Below are 20,524 nucleotides of genomic sequence, written 5' to 3' on the forward strand. Positions count from 1 at the left end.
GACAAGGTTGCAAGACTTTACAGTTTTCACCCTCGAAACAGACATTTTCTTTCATTTTTCACTTTGCGTTACACTTGTTCTTTCATCTTGCAGAAAAGAAGTCTGTGAGTCCATCTGCCAGCCCCGGTAAGTGCCTGACCTTTCTACAGGGTGCATGTGCATGTGTGTGTGTGTGACTTTTCGTAGAGCAAACATCTTGTCTTCCATGTCCCCAGCAAGCTGCCAGGATCTTCTGTGGGATCAGGACTTTTTATCCAGATCTGGTCTGAGCACAGCACAGCTCAGGAAAGCCACAAAACTGTGTTTTAAAAATGTTCCGTTTGTTTTGGTGTCTGCCCGTCAAAGCAGATGTTTGGATGTGAATGTTGGCTGTTCCGCATTTTTGCCGAGTAGTGACAGCAAAATAGGGACAGCCACTGAGCCCTTCCTTCAGGCGCAGTGAAATCCGCAGACAGGGCTCTTTTTGAAAGAGGAGAGTTGGAAATGCCAGTATGGCGACGGCCGTAGCTGTCTATTAAAATGTATTAAAATCCCAAGGCGTTTATAGTCCCAGATTTCACTGCCGTCTTGCAGGTCTCACTGTAACTACCGTAGAGTTAAGGTATAAAGCCTCAGAGAACTAAGGCCGTTCCGTAAAGCTAGGAGGGGCAGAGTTGCAAAGGCCCGTATGCTCATTCCCTGGCCCTGTGCCCTCTTCACCGCCCAGCCAATGCTGTCTTCCAGGAATTTCTCTTGGCCAGAGCTGTCTCCACCCTGCTTTCTCTGCCTTGCTTGACTCACATCTGTTCCTCCCGAACAGCTTGTAACAGCCGGCCAGAGCAGGGCCGAGGCACAGCCCCTCCTTGGCCTTGTTTACTGTTGTTTATAAGAAAGGCTAATGGGAGAAAAGTTTTCAAAAGGTTCAGTTGGTGAGAAAGGGAGGATATCAGCCCTCCAGCAGCATGAATAATTGTAATGCTTTCATTTATTGATGCATTAATACTTTCAGCTCATCTCAGAGCCAAGAGAGTTACCTCAGTGTGTGATTTTTTTTTCTTCCTTGCTCTTTAATATTTATGAAAATGTCCTTTGTTTTTCTTTCTTATTTTTTTTTTAAAATAACAACTCTTCTGTTTCACCACTATCTCGAGTTTCTGGTCCAGTGGCCCCCAACCTTCCTAACGCTGCAACCCTTTATTACAATCCCTCAACTGAGGTGACCCCCCAACCCATAAAATTATTTTGTTGCTACTTTGTAACTGTAATTTAGCTACTGTTATGAAGTGAAGTGTAACTATCTGGTATGCAGGATATCTGATAGTGACCTCAAGAGGGTTGCGAAACTGCTCTTCCAGTCCTTCTGGGTGTTTTATCCGGGTGAATGTGACTCCTGGGGTAGACACATTTCTGTTCTGGGGGCGATAATCCTGCCCCCTGGGTGCTGTGAGGACCCACGGAACTGAGTGGCTCTGGACTCCGGGCAGTGGGCGCTGATGACCCCAGGGTCCTCCTCCTCACACCCACTTCACATCCCTCCCCTCCCGGCAGTTGTCTGCTATCAAGCTAACCGTGACGAGCTCCGGCGTCGCATCATCCAGTGGCTGGAAGCTGAGATCATTCCGGACGGCTGGTTCTCTAAAGGCAGCAACTACAGTGAGATCCTGGACAAGTACTTTAAGGTACTCAGGGCTGAGGTCAACAGTGCTCAGTCCTCGAGAAGAGGGGCACTGAGTCACACAGTCTCTTGTGTGACTGCCCAGAGACAGAGTCCCTTTACAGTCCCTGAGCATTATTTTCCGTAGCTGTGAAAGCTGCCTTGTGATCTGCAGGGGCGGGGCAGTAGTTGACATTTGGGATGCTACGTCATGAGCTGCTCCCTTTGAGCACTTAAAACCACCAAGGTCTCAAGGAACTGTCACAGGAAATGTGGCCAGGCTCTCTCCTGCCCTGTGTAACACTTCGGAAGCTGCTACAGAGCACCTTCCGGTATACCAGATCCCCTCAGCCTCTTTCCTGCCCAGCTTGCCATGGCTCCAGCTCGCCATGGCTCCGTGCCACTAACCTGGCCGTTCACAGCTTCTTCTTCCGAGGAGAGACAAGGAACATGTGGGACTGGAGATAGTTCACAATCCAAGTAGAGGTGCTGTCTAACGTATCAAGTAGAAGGGACAGTTCCATTGGAGGCTCAGATACTGCTTTTGAAGGGGGAATGAGTGAGGAAGTTGTATTTGGCAATGGTTAAGGGCACTGTACATGGAGATCATTCTGGAACCCAGAGAGCCATTGGAAGAAGCCAGTGACTCTAGGTCACTCTGCTAGGTAGTTGGCGAGAATGTAAGCACGTACCTACAATATTCCAGACACGCAGGGACCCGTCACAGACACTTCCTACACTCAGTCACACGTTCAGGCACCGAATCCTCACAGAAGCACAAAGAACCCTGCACTTTGAAGACATGCGTTGAGGTCGGTACCTTGGATGCCCACTCCAGCGTGTGCTCGCAAAGCCTGCTGTCCCTACAGCTGGCCAGCCAGGACTTAGAGTAGCTCCACCCATCCAAGAGACTTCCCGGAAGCCCGGGCCACCCGGACATGTTTTATACCGACCTGGTCTGTGCTCTTTAGCTGGCGTTGTAGGGACACCTCCGAGTGAAGAGATGCTGGTTTGGGTTGGAATAGACATTTGATCATTTAAGGCAGTGGTTCTCAACTTTCCGAATGCCGAGACCCTCTAATACAGTTCTTTGTGTTGCGGTGACCTGCCCCCAAATAATAAAATAATTTTTGTTGCCACTTCATAACTGTAATTTTGCCACTGTTGTGAATTGTAATGTAAAGATCTGTGTTTTCCAATGGTCTTAGGCAACCCCAAAGGGGTCCCAACCTATAGGGTGAGGACTTCTGACTTAAGGCCTCAACTGTATTATTCTTATTAGATAGAAGTTTTCTCTACTATGGCAGAGATTTAAACTCTGGACTGCCAGTTTTTTATATTATGCCGAGAGAAAGTGTGGCTCTTCCCACTCTCTGCATGCAGTGTCTCAGCCATTCTCACAGAGCACAGCATGGAAGACACGGGTGAGGCCTCTTCTATGGAAAACAACATCACTTTGCTGAGCAGGAGAGTCAGACAGGAGCAGAGAGTAACTTGAAGAAAATGATTTGGGGCTAGCTGGCTGCCAACTCTGATGGCCTGACCTTGATATCCAGGAACTCTTGACCTTCAGAGGCATGTTCTCGCGTGACAGTCTCACATACACATACATACATACAAATAAATAAATAAAATAAACGTCGCTTTAATTATTTTTCCTGAAGACAAATGGGTAGTGTCTGCAAGGCTGATTGTGAATAGTGTCTCTATCCTATCCCTACAGTGTGGAACTAATTGGGCACATGACACTACTTCCAAAGGGCCACTTGGGATCTTGTAGCCATTTGTAGATGGCACCTTGCCTCAGACATTTCTGATACCTGCTATTAAATTCAATTGCCAAGTACCCAAGCCATAGCATGGCCGCTTGGGAAAGCAGCTTTTCTCTGAGGCATTCTAACAACTCAGAAAACTTGCTCACCTCTTACAAACACGAAAACCCCTCTTCTTAGACATGCAAGAGAGATGCCGTCCAATCAGCTCCACAGCTGCCCGTAGGTGAGAGATCTGATGTCTCAGAGAGACCTCCCTGTGCCAGCCAGAGCCTAGTTTTCCAACTCGGCTGGCTTTCCTCATGCCAGACAGCTGAATGGCAGATCTAATCAGAGTCTGAGGACGGTCCAAACTGCCTCTCTCCTCCTTATAGTCCATTTCTTTGATGAGCACAAAACAGAATAAAAAGGGAGCCTGGTGGGGAGAGCTTTCCATACCCACGCGATTCATACCTTGTGGCACTAGGTGGGAGGCTCCTGCAAGCTGAGACTGAGAGGAGCCAGCCCTCTTACCTCCCCGACCCCTAGCATCACATACCTCACTGCCCCAGGCTGCTTCATGTGTGAATGCCTGTCGCAACCCATCTCCTCGGAACACCATGTCAACATACAGGGATGACTCCCAAGCATGGGTCTCAAAATATTCGTCTTCCTTCCTTTCTACAATCCTAAAATCCAAATAAAAACATTACTGTTCCTGAGACAGGCATGAGGGAGTACCGGGCCTTTGCGCCTGGTTAGTTACTTAGACTTAGGAGATGAGACTACCATCAGCTGAGATGCACCCTTAGTTTCAGGCCTGCACTCTGCTTCCCTGACACTGCACACAAAGCATTGACATTTGAGAGCGCACTGGATCGTAGCGCCAGGCCCAGAGTGCCCAGTCAATGGCTGTGCAGCCACTGTGGGACCGTTCCCCTACACGCGCTCTTGTCGTTAGCCAGATGGCAGGGTTTGCTAGTTTTCCTCAGGAAAGCTCTTTGGTCCTCCAGAATGCTCCCTGATGAAGTTTATTGAACTTCGAATCTTTGATTAATCCAAACCCTCGCAAATGGATTATTGGGAGGTTTGCTCAGGGGAAGTGTACCAGTGAGTGAATAAAGAATGTCTAGGAGATGTTCCCGAGAATCAGGACAAGAGGGATGTGCAGGTCCTAAGCAGAGGTTTAATGGTTGTTTCATGTATTCTCTTCATTGTACTTGCCATGGAAGTTTTACATGTGACACATGGCAGCCATGAGAGGAGAAAAAAATGGCTATATTTGCCCCTGCCTAGCAGTCAAGGCAGGCATTTCTTCCAGATTCTCTTTCACCATGTAAGGAACCAACTTGAAGGTACCATGGAAATGCTGATCCGGGGTACCACTGGACCTAGTGAGGGTAGCAGCAACAGCCAACATGGAATTTGATCTAAACATTCCAATTGATGCCTCCTCTTGTTGCTAGGGCTCGGGCATCTTGAATGGTTCCAGATGGCCGAGGTCTTGGTTCAGCATCTTGCTTTGGAGAGGATAATGCCTGACCTTGCCAACCCTTGTTCTTGGGGTGCTAGCAGGTCATCAGCCTGTACATTGTAGCCTGAGGACCTGTGCACACAACAGCACTGGGCCCCAGTGTAGGGCGGAGGAGGAGGGAGGCTGATCTTAAACAACAAACTAGACTCCTGTGAGTCCCTGTGAGACCACTAGTACTGCCACTGCCCCTGAGAAGCCTGTTAGATCCAGACACCCTGGGCTTCAGCTCCCAGTTTCCAATTTACTGCTTATCATGCCTCACCTTGCTAGGTGTCCATTAGGATGTGAGACAATGACGTCATCAATCATCTGAATCCACGTCTGAAGGACGGTATCAGGGACTGGGTCACAGAGTCTTCCTATGACATCTGTTCAGGCTGCCCCCCTGAGCAGGATCCATAGTAAAAGAAAAACCCCGATGGCTTCTGTCCAGCCACTTCCACTTACTCGTCCTGGAGTGTTCCTTCCTAGTTTGGGTGCCCCGTGATCTGAGCCATTACTGCTTTAGTTCCTGGGGCCAGGCTAGGATAGGGTTGGAGTGTGTTAAGAATAAGACGAACTGAGAGGTCAGGCCAGGGGGTGCACCAATAAAACTGGGGATCCCTAAACATCCCTGAGAGATCTCTTCATCTCTTTCCAGAGTGTCGATAATGGTGACTCTCACCTGGACTCCAGTGAATTCCTGAAATTTGTGGAACAGAATGAGACAGCCCTCAACATCACCACTTACGCCGACCAAGAGAACAACAAACTGCTCAGGTGAGGGCTGAGGGCTTGGGCATATGGTCCCCAGGGAAGGTTGCCTGAGACAGGGGCTTTGAACCCCTTCCAACAACAAAGGAGCTGCCAGTTCCAGTGTGAATGAACATCATAAAACTGGGCTATAAAGCCGCTATTGTTTGGGGGTCAGAACTTGCAAGGATAAAAGAATGTGATTTTAGAATGAATTATCAAGGTAATGTCTTCCCTATATTTCTTCTGGGGTCGGGGGGCAACTGATGTTATATTACTGATCTTCCGAAGGGACTGTGCTAATGTGTTCTCTAGTTGTAAACCCAAAGTCACTTTGTTCCTGGTATTTAAGCTGGTCTGTGCTGTTCCATGCCGATTCGTAAGTGTTACGAGTGTATATCCTTTCAGTATTATCTTAGGATAAATACTAACAACCAAAAATAAACTGGTGTGGTATTAGAATCTCAGTAAGAATTAAACCCGGAAAAGGAGCCTCTCTTTTGTCCAAAACAAGTTCAGCATGTAGTTTCTGTGATTCTCCCTAGCCATAGTTTTTGACCTTAAGGAAAATAAACTCCAAAAGGCCATTTGAGTAGGAAGTTGCTGATTCAGGGACAAAGTTTTAGTCAACAGAGGAGATAAAGCCAAGGTTCTGTGAAACTTCTCAGAGAACTCTCTAGAATGGTGATGCTGGAGGTTCTCGCCCGAGCTTAAGATTCTTTCAAGTCTTAACTTCCTTTTCATGCCATCGATCATCTCTCTTCTGCTCTGATTTTTCTGGACTGGTTGACTTGACAGCCACACCACAAGAAAAAGCAAATTACAAGGGAGGAAGGCCTGCAAATAGTGAGATCATTCGTTAATCAAGGTGGACAAAACTATTCACAAAACGTTAGTTGTCTTCGGGGAGCATTTGAACAGCTTGAGTGATCTGGTGTCCAGTCTAATAAGCTGAAGGTGGGATGTTTACTGGGTAATGGTGTGGCAGGTCAAAGGACAGGCATTTCATGAGCAGTCACCTTGCCTGGGGCTTCAGGTGTCTCTGAGCTTGATGCTTACTTCCTTTCCTAGGGACGAAGCCAAGGCTTTGCTGATGACATTTCTCCCATTTTGTTTCAGGGGACTCTGTGTTGATGCTCTCATTGAACTGTCTGATGAGAATGCTGACTGGAAACTGAGCTTCCAGGAGTTCCTCAAGTGCCTCAACCCGGCCTTCAACCCTCCAGAGAAGAGTATGTCTAACCCAGAAACTGAGTGTTGTTGGGGTTTGGGAGCCTTGCAGGGAAGGAAGGTGCAAGACGGAAAGAACTGGTAGAACCCTCCAGAGATAACTGAGCTAGGCCCCACCCATGAAACTAGGTTGTCACCAGCCCATCTCCATGATGAGGTTAAGGCCGTAAGCTTATGGTGCATTTGCCCAGGAGAGACAAGGCAGTGTCCTTGTCTGAGAAGGGGGACGTGTAAGTGCCTAGGCCGTTCCAAAGACACTACCCCGTCCCTCCGTCATGTCCCAACTGTTGTCTTTCCTATCATCGTCCGACAGAGTGTGCCCTGGAGGACGAGACCTATGCAGATGGAGCCGAGACCGAGGTGGACTGCAATCGCTGTGTCTGTTCCTGTGGACACTGGGTCTGCACGGCAATGACTTGTGATGGTGAGCCATACTTAAGGAGCAGTGCTGTGAGTTGCACGGGAGAAGGTGGTGTGGGCACAATGGGAAAAAGAAAGACCAGGGACTGGAAGTAAACGGCAGACTCGCAGTTTCCCCGGTGGGGAGCACTGTGGGTGAAGAACTGTTCCAGAAGAGTCAGGTGTGACAACCACCCCAGAGGCTTCAGAGGAGAGGGAGTGGTGAGCCAAAGCGCAAAGAAGTGTCAGGACGAGCCTGAAATGATCATCCTGCAAGAAAACACTAACGTGGGAGAAATGTACCAGCATGCTTCCACGGTCTTTGCATGCTAACCAGCTTAATGCTTATGACATGAAAGGAAATACTATATATAAAAGAGTCAGGTGGTCAGAAGTCAAAATGATGTACCTTGCCATACCATGTAGAACAAAGCAAATAAAAGAAATGTAAAATTTAAGATCGTTGAGCCATGGGCAAGATGAATTGGGGACATGTAGGTGTCAGGAGTTTGGGAGGCAGAACAGAGGTCAAAGAGTATGTTAGAACCACTCATGTCCCATCAGGGACCTAAGCTACAGTCATGCTAGAGATCAAGAGGGAACTTACATCAAAGCCAGGCTCAGGCAAAGAGCCAGATGAAAGCAAATCAGAAAAGGGTGTTAAGGCCAGGTCCAGAATGTGACTGAGCGTGAAAAGAAAGGTCAGTTAGAACCAGACTTAAAAGTTTCACCTGCAGGAGTGACCCTGAGGTTATGCTTTAAGAAGCTAGCTGGGGCATGAAAAAGTTGGTACTTAATATTACGTTCAGAGATATCAGGTAAGATGGGGAATGAGAGACAATAATCGAAGACCCAGAAAAGCATGCTGGCCAAGGAGCCCAAAATACCAATGCTGTAACGGAAACCAATGTTATCCATAGGCTCAGTAACCTTCCTAGGACCGAGTTGGCATCAGCAAGAGAGAGTAGGTGCCCAACCTAACTGTAGGAACAGATGTGCTGGAACGGATAGCCAAGTGCACACACAGTAGCTACTGAAGCCATCAGAGGGCGTGTTTAAACAGGGACCCAGCCGGCCTCAACCAGGGAGCATCCGCTCTTTATCTTCCCCAAACTCCCTTCCATCTACTGAACTGCTCTTGTTTGGCTTTGTAAGGTATTCCTCCTCCGTTTCTAAGAGGCAGGCGTCAGTGTGTGCTGACTTACGGAACACCACCGTCTGGATCACAAGTCCAGTCACAGTGCAACAAACAAGATATCACTCCCGTGAGACTCTGTCTGTTTCCATAGCCACGCTGTGGACTGTATGGCCTTCTCCCAGAAAGTTCGGTCTGTGGGGCCTCTACACATCTTGGTGTACAGGCCGTAATGTAAGAGGAAACTGAAGAGAACCATCTTAGGTCACAAATCTCAAAGGCATGAACAAGCAAGAGCACAGAGATAATGCCCAAAAGGGCCAGGGCCGTGAGAAGTGGCTACTAGGGACAGACTCCTATCAGTGTCTACTGTTCAATACTGTGTTCAGTAAATGGATTCCCGGGCACCCTTCCAGACCTTCTAGATTTCAAGCTACAATCTTGTGTAGGGCTTTTGTCTTTTGTTTGGTTGTTTGTTTGGGGTTTTTGTTTTTGTTTTTACCGGTTTTATCTCTGTACATGAGAAATATTTGTTAGCTGTAGTAGTTATCAACCCTGGGTGTGCTAAACTACCTAGAGAACTCTCTAAAAAGCAAAACTTCTGGTACCCCGTTACCTCTCACCCCAATCAATCACAGCAAGATTTCTACAGGTAAAAGCCAGGCGGTTTGGATTTATTTCTTTGTTTTTCAGTCCTAGGCGTTGAACATGGGGGGATGGGCAGGATTTGCATGCTGGGCAAGCACTCTGCCAATGAACTACATTCTGAGCCAGAACTTACATTTGCAAATGTTCCGTGGGACTTTATGAAAGTGTGGGAACAGCTGAGGGCATGCCCCGGAGGAATTGCCTGGAGCCTGGAGCCTGGAGCTGGATTGTCACCATTGCTTTTCTATGGGGCTAGCTTGTCTTGTGGGTGTGAATTAAAGGGACCAGCAGGAGCAGAAGCCAGAGGATCAGGATAGATTCCTTGCTTGTATTACCTTAGATGCCTCAATACTCAGAGAAAGGCGGGTGGTCCAGCTCTCCCTCCACAGGGCAAATGGGAGTCTGTTAGGTATCATCCTCCCTGGCTTACCACGGCCCCACATCTCTGAACTCTGATTCTTCTTACAGGAAAGAATCAGAAGGGGGTCCAGACCCAGAGAGAGGAGGAGACGACCAGGTATGTCCAGGGACTCCAGAAGCACCAGGTGAGTGTCAGCCACCGTGCTGGCTGGTTTGGATGTTGCTGTTGCTACTGGACTCTTAACAACCACTGAAAAGCTGCCCAGCGCCCCAGGCGATGAGGGAAACACACTTCGTTCAACACAGTAGATCCCAAATGGTGCCACCTCACCTATTCCATCAAACTCTGATACAGAGTTACCGTGAACGAGGTGGGAGGGGCTGGGGTAGCTCTAGAAAACCTTCCATCAGCCATCACCTGAGAGCTGCTATCAGGAAGTGATTCTCAGCATTTCTGTCCTCCAGCATGTGTGGGCAGAGTAGACTCCTAAGATCAGAGAAAGGCCTGAGGCAGAGATGCAGGTGCAGGCAGTGAGAAGTCAACCAGTGTTCACTTGGAAACAGTCAGTGCAAGGCAGCTGGACGTGGAAGAACAGCTGTGTCTCATAGAGGCCAGCCACTGTTGTCAGCAGTTTCCTGACTCTGTACATGTGCCTGGTCTGGGCGTGTCATATAGAAGGACCCTTTTCCGTCTGACTTCTTACCCTTAGCATAATGCTTTTCAGGTTCATGCGTGTAGCATGAATCCATGTCATTCCTCTTTATGTAAGTATAATTCCACATATATTCTAGTGTGTGTGTGTGTATTCAATACTTGATGGATACATATGTTTTTCACTCCCCCTATATATTAGGGATAGAACTCAAGTCATAATATAATTCTGGGTTTAATCCCTAGGGTGTTGACAGTTATTAATATTTATTATTGATTTAACTTTTAGTTAATCAGCAATTATTCCTAAACAGGCTGTATACCCAAATCACCACACAGAGACTGAGATTTATTTAATTAACCTAGAGCACAATGCTGCACAAGAGTTACTCCATCCTAAACCTCCAAACCCGCATAGTTTCCTTCCATTCAGATTTCAGCCATTATACTTGCTTTCAGTCATATCTTGGGTCCGGTTCATTTCTCCACATGGCTCCAAGACCTCTCCTGCAAAGTCTTCTCCTCTTCCCCCTGCTTCCTTCCTCTTCCTCCCACTCTGGACCAGGATGTCCTACCCTATCCTCTCCATTTCTCAGCATTGGGGCTGATTGTTTAAACTTGAGACAGGTGATGTTTAGACTAAGCATCACAATGCAAGGTCTGGATTGAAACCAGATAGTGGGGTAGAGACATCAACATTTGAATGAACAAGGGTAAGTTGTATACCTCCAAAAGAACATTATTTTCTAGGGAATTGCCAGACTGCTTTCCAAACACCATTCATTACACTTCCTCCATTTTCTTCCAATCCATCCCAGCATTTGTTACTACTGTTCTTTAGTTCATCTGACCTACCGGATGTGTAATGGGACCTCGTTGTGTTTTTATTTGCATTGCTCTACTGTCTAACAGTGTTAACATCTTTATCCTTACTGGCTATCTGAACATCTTTGGAGGAATGTGTCAGGCACCATTGTAACTCGTGGCATGGTATTGCCCTCATGTTATAGTTGAAGACATTAAGATGTAGATTTGAAAATATTCCCAAGGACGCTAGGAAAGTTGCATAATTAAATTCAAGCCCGGACATGTGCACCTGTGGGACCTATTGCTCTTAATACTTCTGTGAGATGTGGATTCAAAGCATCTTCTCTTTGGTGTCCTTTTATCCTTATAACTGAGACAATAACATGCAAGTCACAAGCTACCATCAGATGCTCACATAGAGTCAGCGGCTAATACCGTAGACCACCCCCAAATGACCATGCCACAGACTGGATGTAGCCCAAGGAGGAACCATGCAACTAAACACCTAAAATCTAGCATAATCACGTGGCTACGGTGCTATGAGGCCATCTTGGGGCCTCGATAAACGCTATCAACTCTTTAATATCTTTATGATGATTATTTCCTCTCACGTCTCAAAGGAAACCGCTGAAAAGATCAAGAAGGTAAACACCAAAGAGATCTAAGAGGAGGCGCGGAGCACCGTGTCGGGAGCGCAGCACCTCTTCAGCGCTGAGCCCGGCATACAGGAGCATTCGCAGCGATCACCAAATCACCAGTATTTGCTTGTACGGCCGTGAATCCTATTTTTGTTTGTTTTGCAATAAAGGAAATGAGGGTGGCTGGTTAGCAAGGGAAGGCCACAGCCTTCATTTCTAGAAGCGCTTTAAGAGAAACTAAAGGGCACCTTGGGGCGAGGGGGAGGGGGGACCAGGTAAGGGAACCTCACCAGGATGGCAGAGGCGCAGACCCAGGTCTGAATGAAGCCTTTCCGGGTCACAGCAGCTGTGAGGGGGCAACGGGAAGAGCAGCGTGCGGTGTTAGGGGGAGGCAATGGAGAGAAACCCTGCTGCCTTGACCCTTGTCATCTGTCACCGTGACATGCGCCTCCTGTTGGTCCCAAAAATCACCTGAACACACACCCGTCCCACTGGTTCCCTGTGTCCCTCAGACTCGGATGGAGTTTCCTAGAGGGTGTGTTTAAATGATGCAAATTCTTAATGTACTTCAAGCGCCATGGAGACCTAACCAAAATTTTAAAACACATTTTTTTTTAACCAAAGGTGCTATTTCTCTGTAAAAGATGTTTTTTTTTTTTTTGCAAGCTGACTTCATTCCTCAATTATTATCATTATATTATTGTTGTTGTTGTTTTTAAATATTTCACTTTCTTGACTAGATATTAGGCTTTTGTAATTATTTTTTATTTCAGTAGTCCTACCATATCAGAGGTGATGGTAAAAGGGGTTTGGGCGTTTTCCGGGTACAGGAGACTATGTAACACAGATGGCCCCTTACCCTGCTACGTGCTAAATTAGATGCAGCCCAGAGGTGCAGTACCTAACCCATGGCATTCAGAAGGTCAGCAACATGCCATAAAGCACGAGGGGTGCCCCAGACAGACGCCATAGAATGAAGCATCCTCATAGACAGTTGTTGAGATCCAAAAAGTTCATTTGTTTTTGTTTCTTGTAAGATGTTCAAAGGATGGAAGCTCAGGCTATCCCAGCTTGCCATCCTCCAGTGATCTGTAGTTAACTGGCAAGCGACTGTGGTCCTATCTGCTCCTGTTTCTGGGTATCGGTTTCCTTAGCGCAATGATTCGGATGCATCTTGAGATTTGATAAATGAGAACATTTGTGGCTTAGGTGACGGCTCCAGAGAGAGCTGGAGTCCTGTGATTAGCTTACTTTCTCCTCAGGACAGATGAAACCATACAAAAAGGAAAGACAGCCAGAAACAGCATGGCCGGGCTTTGCCTTAGTCTAAGTGATCCTTGTAGGTGGCCAGGGTGTCAGGACTCCATGGGTCAGTCTGCCCAGGAAGAGAGTGTGAGGGAGAACCAAGCAGCTTTCTCAGCAACGGCGCACATATACGTGCAGAGAGAGAGACTTCCCCGTGAAGGGGACAGAGTTGAGAGCGGTTAAAAACAGACTGCATCTTAAAACTCCTCACTGGAGGGACTGTTACTGCAAGTCGATCTTTTCTTTGGGTTTCTGATTCTTAAACTCCCTTGTTTCCATGTTTCATGAGTATTTAAAATAACAAAAAAAAAAAAAAAAAAAAAAAAAAAAAAACTCATATCATTTGCAAAACTCAAACTATGGACCATCCAATTAAGTTATTGAGATTTTCCCGCATGGCCAAGTGTGGAAAGTTGGGACAGGGGTGGAGTTCATCCTAAACAGTTTTCCTTGTTCCCGTTGGAAAGGCGTCAGCTCTGCTTTGCTGAGTGCTCTGAGCTTTTATGCACCGCCCCATTCAAAAACTCTGCACCCCACTTTCGAGGTCCTGATCTCCCTCTCCAGGCGCCCTGGAGAACTCATCCTTAATCAAAAGTCTTGCCAGCTCTTGCACGTGATGGAAGAGGGAAGGAGTGTCAGTTTGTTCAAAGCAAGTAGGTATGGTGTCTGTTCGCCCGTCATCCTTAGAACAGGGTTCAACCAAGACTATCCAGCGCTGTAACACTGAATACCCGAGGGTAAGCCCACATTCCTCTTGAGTTCTGCTACGTCTGTGTAAGTAAGGCCGCTGTTGTCTGAACCACCAGAGTCATGTGATCCTTAAACCATTCACAAAAAAAGCTGCTAAGTAGTCTAACTTGAGGAGTCTCGGGTAGAGCTTTGCATGGGACCAACAAGCAGGATTACGTTAAGCTCAGTTCATAGAGTACTACACAAGTCCATAGGCCAAGGTCGCAAGTTCCCTGGGCTTTCTCTGTGGTTTTGGTTTTTTTGTGTTTTGTTTTGTTATAATATAACCAAAAAAGTGTCTCTTAAGACCCAGGTCCCAGGGAGGTCTTCCATATACATATGCCAGGACTCTGCATACTACTGTCAGTCTTGGGGAAGCAGGCTCCTCCATCTGCAACCAAGTCAATGTGAACACTCTGAATGCCTTGGTCACACCTATGATCTAAGTGGTTAAACTTCCGAAAACAGATCCAACAGATTTCTGTTGCCCCATGAGGTTATGAAAATGCATTTGTATTTAGTGTGCTTCCATATTTCATTTAACTTGTTTTTGTTATTTCTGAGTTTTGTTACTATTAATAAATAAAAATAATAAAAAAAAATCTTAGTTCTGTCGGTTTCCTTGTCTACAATGAAGGCCAAATGAGATTCTGAGGATATTAACCTTTCACCACCATAAAAGTAGGTTTGAGGTCCTCTGAGCCTTGGTGGGGGTGATGTAAAGACATAATTATTTCCTCCTATTTAATGCTAAGCATTGGGCTGCCATGTACAGCAATGCTCGTTTATTCCTAGCAGTTTGTCTAGTTATGAGTTTCCGTAATAGCTGTCACCCATAGCTGACCAAGGCTGTCAGCAACAAAAATCTGTGACCTGCTAAAAGATACAAACACTTGTACATAACACGCAACAAAATTGAAGTTTTAATAAAAAGTTCCCCTCAAAAAAAAAGCCCCAAACTGGACATATCCACTGAGAAATTCTACCCAGTCACTAAAAAAAGAGCTAACACCAATACTCTTAAAACTGGTCCACAAAATAGAAAGGGAAGACACTCTACCTATAAATTTTGCAAGCCAGCATTACCTTCATATCAAAAACTGGGTAAGGCTACAGACAAGAGAAACAACACCAATAGACTAATTTTCCCTGATGAAACTTGACATAAATTCTCAGTAAAATACTTGCAAATTAAGAACACACTAAAAATATATACTGTGTGAAGCCTGGCTTCATCCCAGGGATGAAAGGTTGATTCAACTTACGTAAATTAGTAAAGACAAAAATATAAATAAATAAATAAATAAAGACAGAAACCTCATGATAAAAGCCTTTGACAATGGGCTGGAGAGTAGCTGGCTCAGAGGTTAAGAGCACTGGCTGCTCTTGCAGAGGTCCTGAGTTTAATTCCCAGCCACCACATGGTGGTTCACAACCATCTATATTGAAATCTGGTATCTGGTGCGCTCTTTCTGGCGTGCGGGTATATGTGCAGACGGAACTATGTATACATAATAAATAAATAAATTTTTTAAAAAGCCTTTGACAAAGCTCAACATCTATTCCTGATAAAAGCTCTCAAGAAACTAGTAACAGAAGGAACTCTTGACGACATAAGAAATGCCATCTATTCAGTCCTCTAACCAACACTAAGTGGCAGAAACCAAAAGCATCTGCTCTAAAATTAAGAATGAGACAAAGATGCCTACTCTTGGCACTCTTTTATATACAACATAAATCTTGTTCAGAACAGCAAGACAAGAAATCAAAGGGATACGAATGGGAAAGAAGTCAAAGTATTCTCATTGGCAAAACCAAACCAAACAGACAAACAAAATGCCAAAAGTCCTCTTGGAGATTGTTTGGCATTAAGGACGCTTGCTGAGCAAGCCCAAGGGCCCACGTTCAAATCCCTAGCACCCATGTACAAACAAACAAACAAACAAAAAATGTGATATGGCTTTGTGTACATCTATTGCCCCAGAGAAAGGAGAAGTCAGGAGGATCACTAGGCTTGCTGGCTGCCAGCCCAGCTGCAGATTCAATAAGAGACCCTGCCTCAAAGGAAGAAGGCAGAAACACTCAACATCCTCATCTGGCCTCTATGTGTATACATCGGGGTGCACACACACACCAAGAAATAAACGTTGACCAAGGAGGTGAAAGATTTTTTGCAAGGAAAACTTTAAAACACTGAAGAAGAAAAAAAAAAAGAAGAAGAAGAAACAAGATGGAAAGACATTCCACACACATGGATTGTCAAGATTAATATTGTGAAGATAGCTACACTGCCAGAAGCAAACTGCAGATTTAACACAATCTCCATTTAAGTTTCAAGTGGCATTCTTCACAAAGCTGGGGAAAATAATCCTAAAATTTGTATGAAAACACACACATACACACACACACACACACACACACATATAAAAAAAATAGCTAACAAAATCACAAGTGGAAAAAGCAATGCTGCGGGTATTCAAATACCTAATATTAAATCACAGAGAAACGATAACAAAACACCATCCGGTACTAGCCGCCCCCCCCCCCGAAAAAAAAAGGAAGAAAAGACATGTAGGTGGATGGAATAAAAGGCCTGGAGACAAACCCACAAACTACAGCTACCTAATTTTGACAAATGTGTCAAAAAAGAAATACATGAAAAGGGACAGCCTCTTCAACAAATGGTGCTGTTCTGACCACACACAAAAGAATGAGAAATTGGGTCTGTCTTTTGTCCTGTAAAAGAATTATTCAAATGCCGCACAGATCTTGACATAAGTCCTGAAGCTTTGGCATTTCTGATGAAAACACTTAAAAGTTAAGGGCATAGGTAGTCTTCAGTAGCATGGGAAATAGTCCCAAGAGTTGATACCTGAGACTATATAAAGGGAAAAAGCTTCTGCACAGCAAATGAAATTACTACTAGAGCTGTTGTTCCCAACCTTCCTCATGCTGCGACCCTTTAACACAGTTCCTCACGTCATGGTGACCCCCAATCATAACATTATTTCTTTGCTCCTTCGTAACTGTAACTTTGTTACTGTTATGAATATAACATAAATATATGATATACAGGATATCTGATATGCAACCCTCGAAAGGGGTTGTGACCCACAAGTTGAGAACCACTGTGCTAGAATAAAAAGGCAGCCTACCGCTAGGAAAAATCTCCACCAATTACATGTCAGACAAGAGGCTGACATACCCAGGGTACATACAGAACTGCAAAATATAAGTGGCAAAAACCTCAAGTCAGTAAAGAGAACCAATGACCGTTCTCATAAAACAAACAGCAAATAAATCCTTCAGAAGCCTTCTACATTCTTAGCCATCAGGGAAATGCAAATTAAAAGTCATTTCAGATTCCATTTCAGTCCAGTCAGAATGGCTCTTGCGAAGAAAACAACCGCTGGTAAGGATGTGGGAAGGAAGGTCCCTTATCCACTGATGGTGAGTGTGTCGCCTGGTACAGTCACTTCCGAAACACCATGAGGTCCCTCGATGAACTAAGACCAGGACTGAATTATGACTCTGCTACACTCCACACACCCACTGTCCACAGCAGCTAAGAATAGGAATACCCTTGATACCTATTGACAAAGGAACGCATGAAGGAAATGTGGAACACACATAAACGGAGCTTACTTCAGTTCTGAAGAAAAACGAAATCGTGACATTTGCAGTGAAACAAATGGAGATCATTACGGTAAGTGAAATGAGCTGAACTCAAAAAGAATACTGCTACACCTTTTCTCTCGTATGCAGTAACTAGATTTAAAGTGAGTGAGTGAGTGTGTGTGTGTGTGTGTGTGTGTGTGTGTGTGTGTGTGTTGGAAACAGAAAGTCCATTACGAGTAAAAAGGAAGAACGCCTAGAGGAAGAGGTAAAAGAAAGGGTAATGGAATTCATAAGACATGAAAGAAGAAGGAACAAGGGACATGAGGGGATTTTGGAGGAAGGGGATGAAAGTAACAAACGAAGTCACGTGTGTATGAAAATGGCATAGTGAAACCCATTACTTCCTGTACTATCTCAAAATTTTAATTAAAGCAAATGAAGATAGAAGTGTTATCCCATTCAAACATAGCATGGAAATGTCCCATCACTCGCATCAGCTGTTCTGTCAAGAGAGCAGTTTGGGGCACAGCTGCATGGATAGACCCCATTTAGCACTCAACAATCCAGTCGTTACCCATGAACCTGGCATTCCCCTCTTGCGGCACTGCCACGGGGCTACTGCACACGTCCCCCCTCGTGAGGGTCTCGGGAGGAGCAGCTCACGCTCCTCATTCTCGCCAGTGGCCCCTGGGGTCAAGCCGCAGCCTCACCTGTCAAGCGTGCGGCTGGCATGACTCTAGGCAGTGCTCTGTACATTGACTATCTGTTGACAAAACTTGGCTGCAGAAAGGACCTTGATGTGGGTAAACAAAGTCCGTCCCTAACACCACCCCAGTATACATCACCGCAGAGGAGAAAAGTACACAGCATGCTCTAGCTCCTTCGGGACAAGCTCAGTCTTTTTCACCTGCACTGCTCTGACTTCCTCCACCCTGAGATGCGAAGCCTTCTAGCGCCTTGCTAGCCCTGCGCCTGGTGTCCGTCCTGTCATTTCCCTCACCTCTCACTACACTCGCCTTAGGAACTCTGGCTCAGCACACATCTTGCTACGTTTGCTTGTGAGTGGCCTTGACTAGTTCCTATGTCTGCTCTCCTCCCTCCTCATGCCCTCCTGCATGCTCCCACGGATTATAAACCCAATTTACATGCCAGTCGAAATCCTACGGATCCTCCAGAGCCTCTGCGACTTATCATGTGTGTCAGCCAAGCCACTGAAGCCCCACAGCAGCCTTGAGGTTCCTGGTAGATTAACTTCTGTCTTAGGTCTCCCGTGGACCCAGTCCTGTCACATCAGACGCTGCTCCTCTCCTGCCCGTTTCCTTCAGTGATGCCTGTCTTTCCTCTGTTGTCTCCCAATCCCTGATACACACAGGGACCTCAGCCAGCAACAGCCAGCGCCCCAAATGGCTGGCATGAGGCAGCCCAGAAAGGATTGATTTCCCTCCTATTGCCTCAAAGATGTGTCTTCACAGAGTGGATGGAATGGCAGGCTTCCTTGGGCCTCTTTAATGGGGAAAATAAATACCTTTCATGATGGTAGAGAACTAGGCATTATTAGGTTCCAACTTACGAAGTTCAGGGTGGACACACCCAGGCTGTAACTGGCAGAAGGTTAGGTTAAACAATTTGTTTAAAAGACTCTAGCTTTATCCCCTGCTGGCCTCAAATTTACTGTGTAGAGAAGGCCAGTCCCCAGCTTGCCACCCAGGTGCTGGCATTACAGGGTTTTGTCACTATGCCCCGTTTCTGTGACTGAGAACCAGCAGCATCTCATCATTTTCTTTTGCTTCATTTTGGGTCCTTCACACACTCAATAAAGCCCCCCCGCCAAGCTATATTGCCTAAAATGACTTCTAACGTCGTCATGAGTCTCATGAAATTGGGATGGTGACTAGACACAAACTTACAGGAGAAACAAAATGAATGAACAAAGCCTGGAGGAATGTCAGAAACGGGTTGGGCAACTTCAAATACTCTCATCACACCTGTACTGTTGGGAGAGACATTCCCAAGCAGACAGAATCGTAAGTGGCTTAGAAGCTCTGCTTTCCACTTTCATCCTGCACTCCCCACCCCGCCAATTCTGTCTCTCAGAAGACTGCATTATAGTTGATGAGGTTTAAAGTCCCCTTTTAAAATGTCTTCTTCAATATTCATACATGTATATAATGTGTTGGGATCAGAGGTTTAGAGTCGCTGTGTTTGGTCATATAAAGTCTTTTTAAAAACTGTATGCAGGAGTGTATAGGTAAACTTGTTCATATGTGTGTTCATGTGAATGTGTGCAGGCGCATCTGTGTATGTGTTTGTGTGTGTATGTCCTCAGCTCTGAAAAAACAAAACAATAACAACAGGAAAAATGTGAGTAGGACGCACACCTGCACATAATCTAAAATCTAACCGTCTCCTAAGTTTTCGTGCTTATTCAAACCCCTGGGTGCCTTCTTCTAGGTTTTGGTGAATCTCAGCAATGTTTTTTTTCCAATTTGGTGGGTGATCTCTCTCTCCATGCCCTTGAGGTGGCTGTGTTAATCTGTTTGTTAACTTGCAAAACATAGTGTAATTGGTTGCCAGTCCCTTCCTAGGGTCCTGTACCCAGGAGCATGTCTGCGGTCATAGCAGCTCCATGAACTAGATTACGCTGCACCTGGTCCTGACTTAATTCTGAAACCTCAGTCTTGAATCCCCTGGTTGAGCTAAGATTCTGCTGTGCCTAGCCAATGAGAAGGAGGCCAGGCATTGTCACCAAGGATACTCTAAATACATCCTTATGCATATGGAGCCATGGGCCCCTAGGTTGTACAGGCTTGTTTGATCTTCAAGGATTCAAAAGGAAGAGTCTCATGATAGCACACCAGTTGGTTGGGATTTTTGTGGACCAGATCACGCAAACACAGGAAAGCAGTTAAAATATTGTCTTCCCTCAAATATCCTGCCCTAAATAAGATTGCTGGAAAGGACTGAGTTTATATCACCTTAATTCTCTCGGTGGCCCAGACCCAAGGTGCAATTTTGTAATCACTCTCCTCAGTATCAGGCGGCTCAGGACAAAAATGACATGTGACTCAAAGTTGCCTCTCTGTCTCTTCAGATCCTGGTGGCACTGGAAGAGCTGAAGCTGTGGCCCGTTTGGCCCTCTGTGGCTCTATCAGGGACAGAGGGTCTGTCCTTCATAACCGGAGTTTAAGTAAGACATAAACTTACTTATGGAGTTTAAGTAAGACTCCACGAACCAAAAGTAAAAATGGGAACTCATTCAGAGGCTTCAGTTATGATTCTAGCTCTTAATTTTTCTGCTGTTATTTTCAAGTAGCCAGACTTACCAGTCCCTTCTTCTAGAAACCAAGAACTGC

The 20,524-nt window shown here is 45.7% G+C and overlaps 1 protein-coding gene across 1 annotated transcript in view; it reads left to right on the forward strand.

Annotated features, from left to right (window-relative positions):
• Fstl1 (follistatin like 1) overlaps window positions 1-14,129 on the forward strand; it is a 53,008-nt gene extending 38,879 nt beyond the window's left edge. Inside the window, exons 5-11 of the mRNA XM_055625136.1 lie at window positions 94-126; window positions 1,528-1,658; window positions 5,559-5,677; window positions 6,770-6,882; window positions 7,194-7,304; window positions 9,531-9,607; window positions 11,502-14,129. Of these exons, the coding sequence (XP_055481111.1) occupies window positions 94-126; window positions 1,528-1,658; window positions 5,559-5,677; window positions 6,770-6,882; window positions 7,194-7,304; window positions 9,531-9,607; window positions 11,502-11,546 (629 nt within the window). The 3' untranslated portion in view covers window positions 11,547-14,129. The remainder of the gene's footprint in view (window positions 1-93; window positions 127-1,527; window positions 1,659-5,558; window positions 5,678-6,769; window positions 6,883-7,193; window positions 7,305-9,530; window positions 9,608-11,501) is intronic.
• The last annotated feature ends 6,395 nt before the right edge of the window (window positions 14,130-20,524 follow it).

This window comes from Psammomys obesus, unplaced genomic scaffold (assembly GCF_907164565.1).
Source record: "Psammomys obesus unplaced genomic scaffold, mPsaObe1.curated_primary_1811, whole genome shotgun sequence".
Lineage (NCBI taxonomy): Eukaryota > Metazoa > Chordata > Mammalia > Rodentia > Muridae > Psammomys > Psammomys obesus.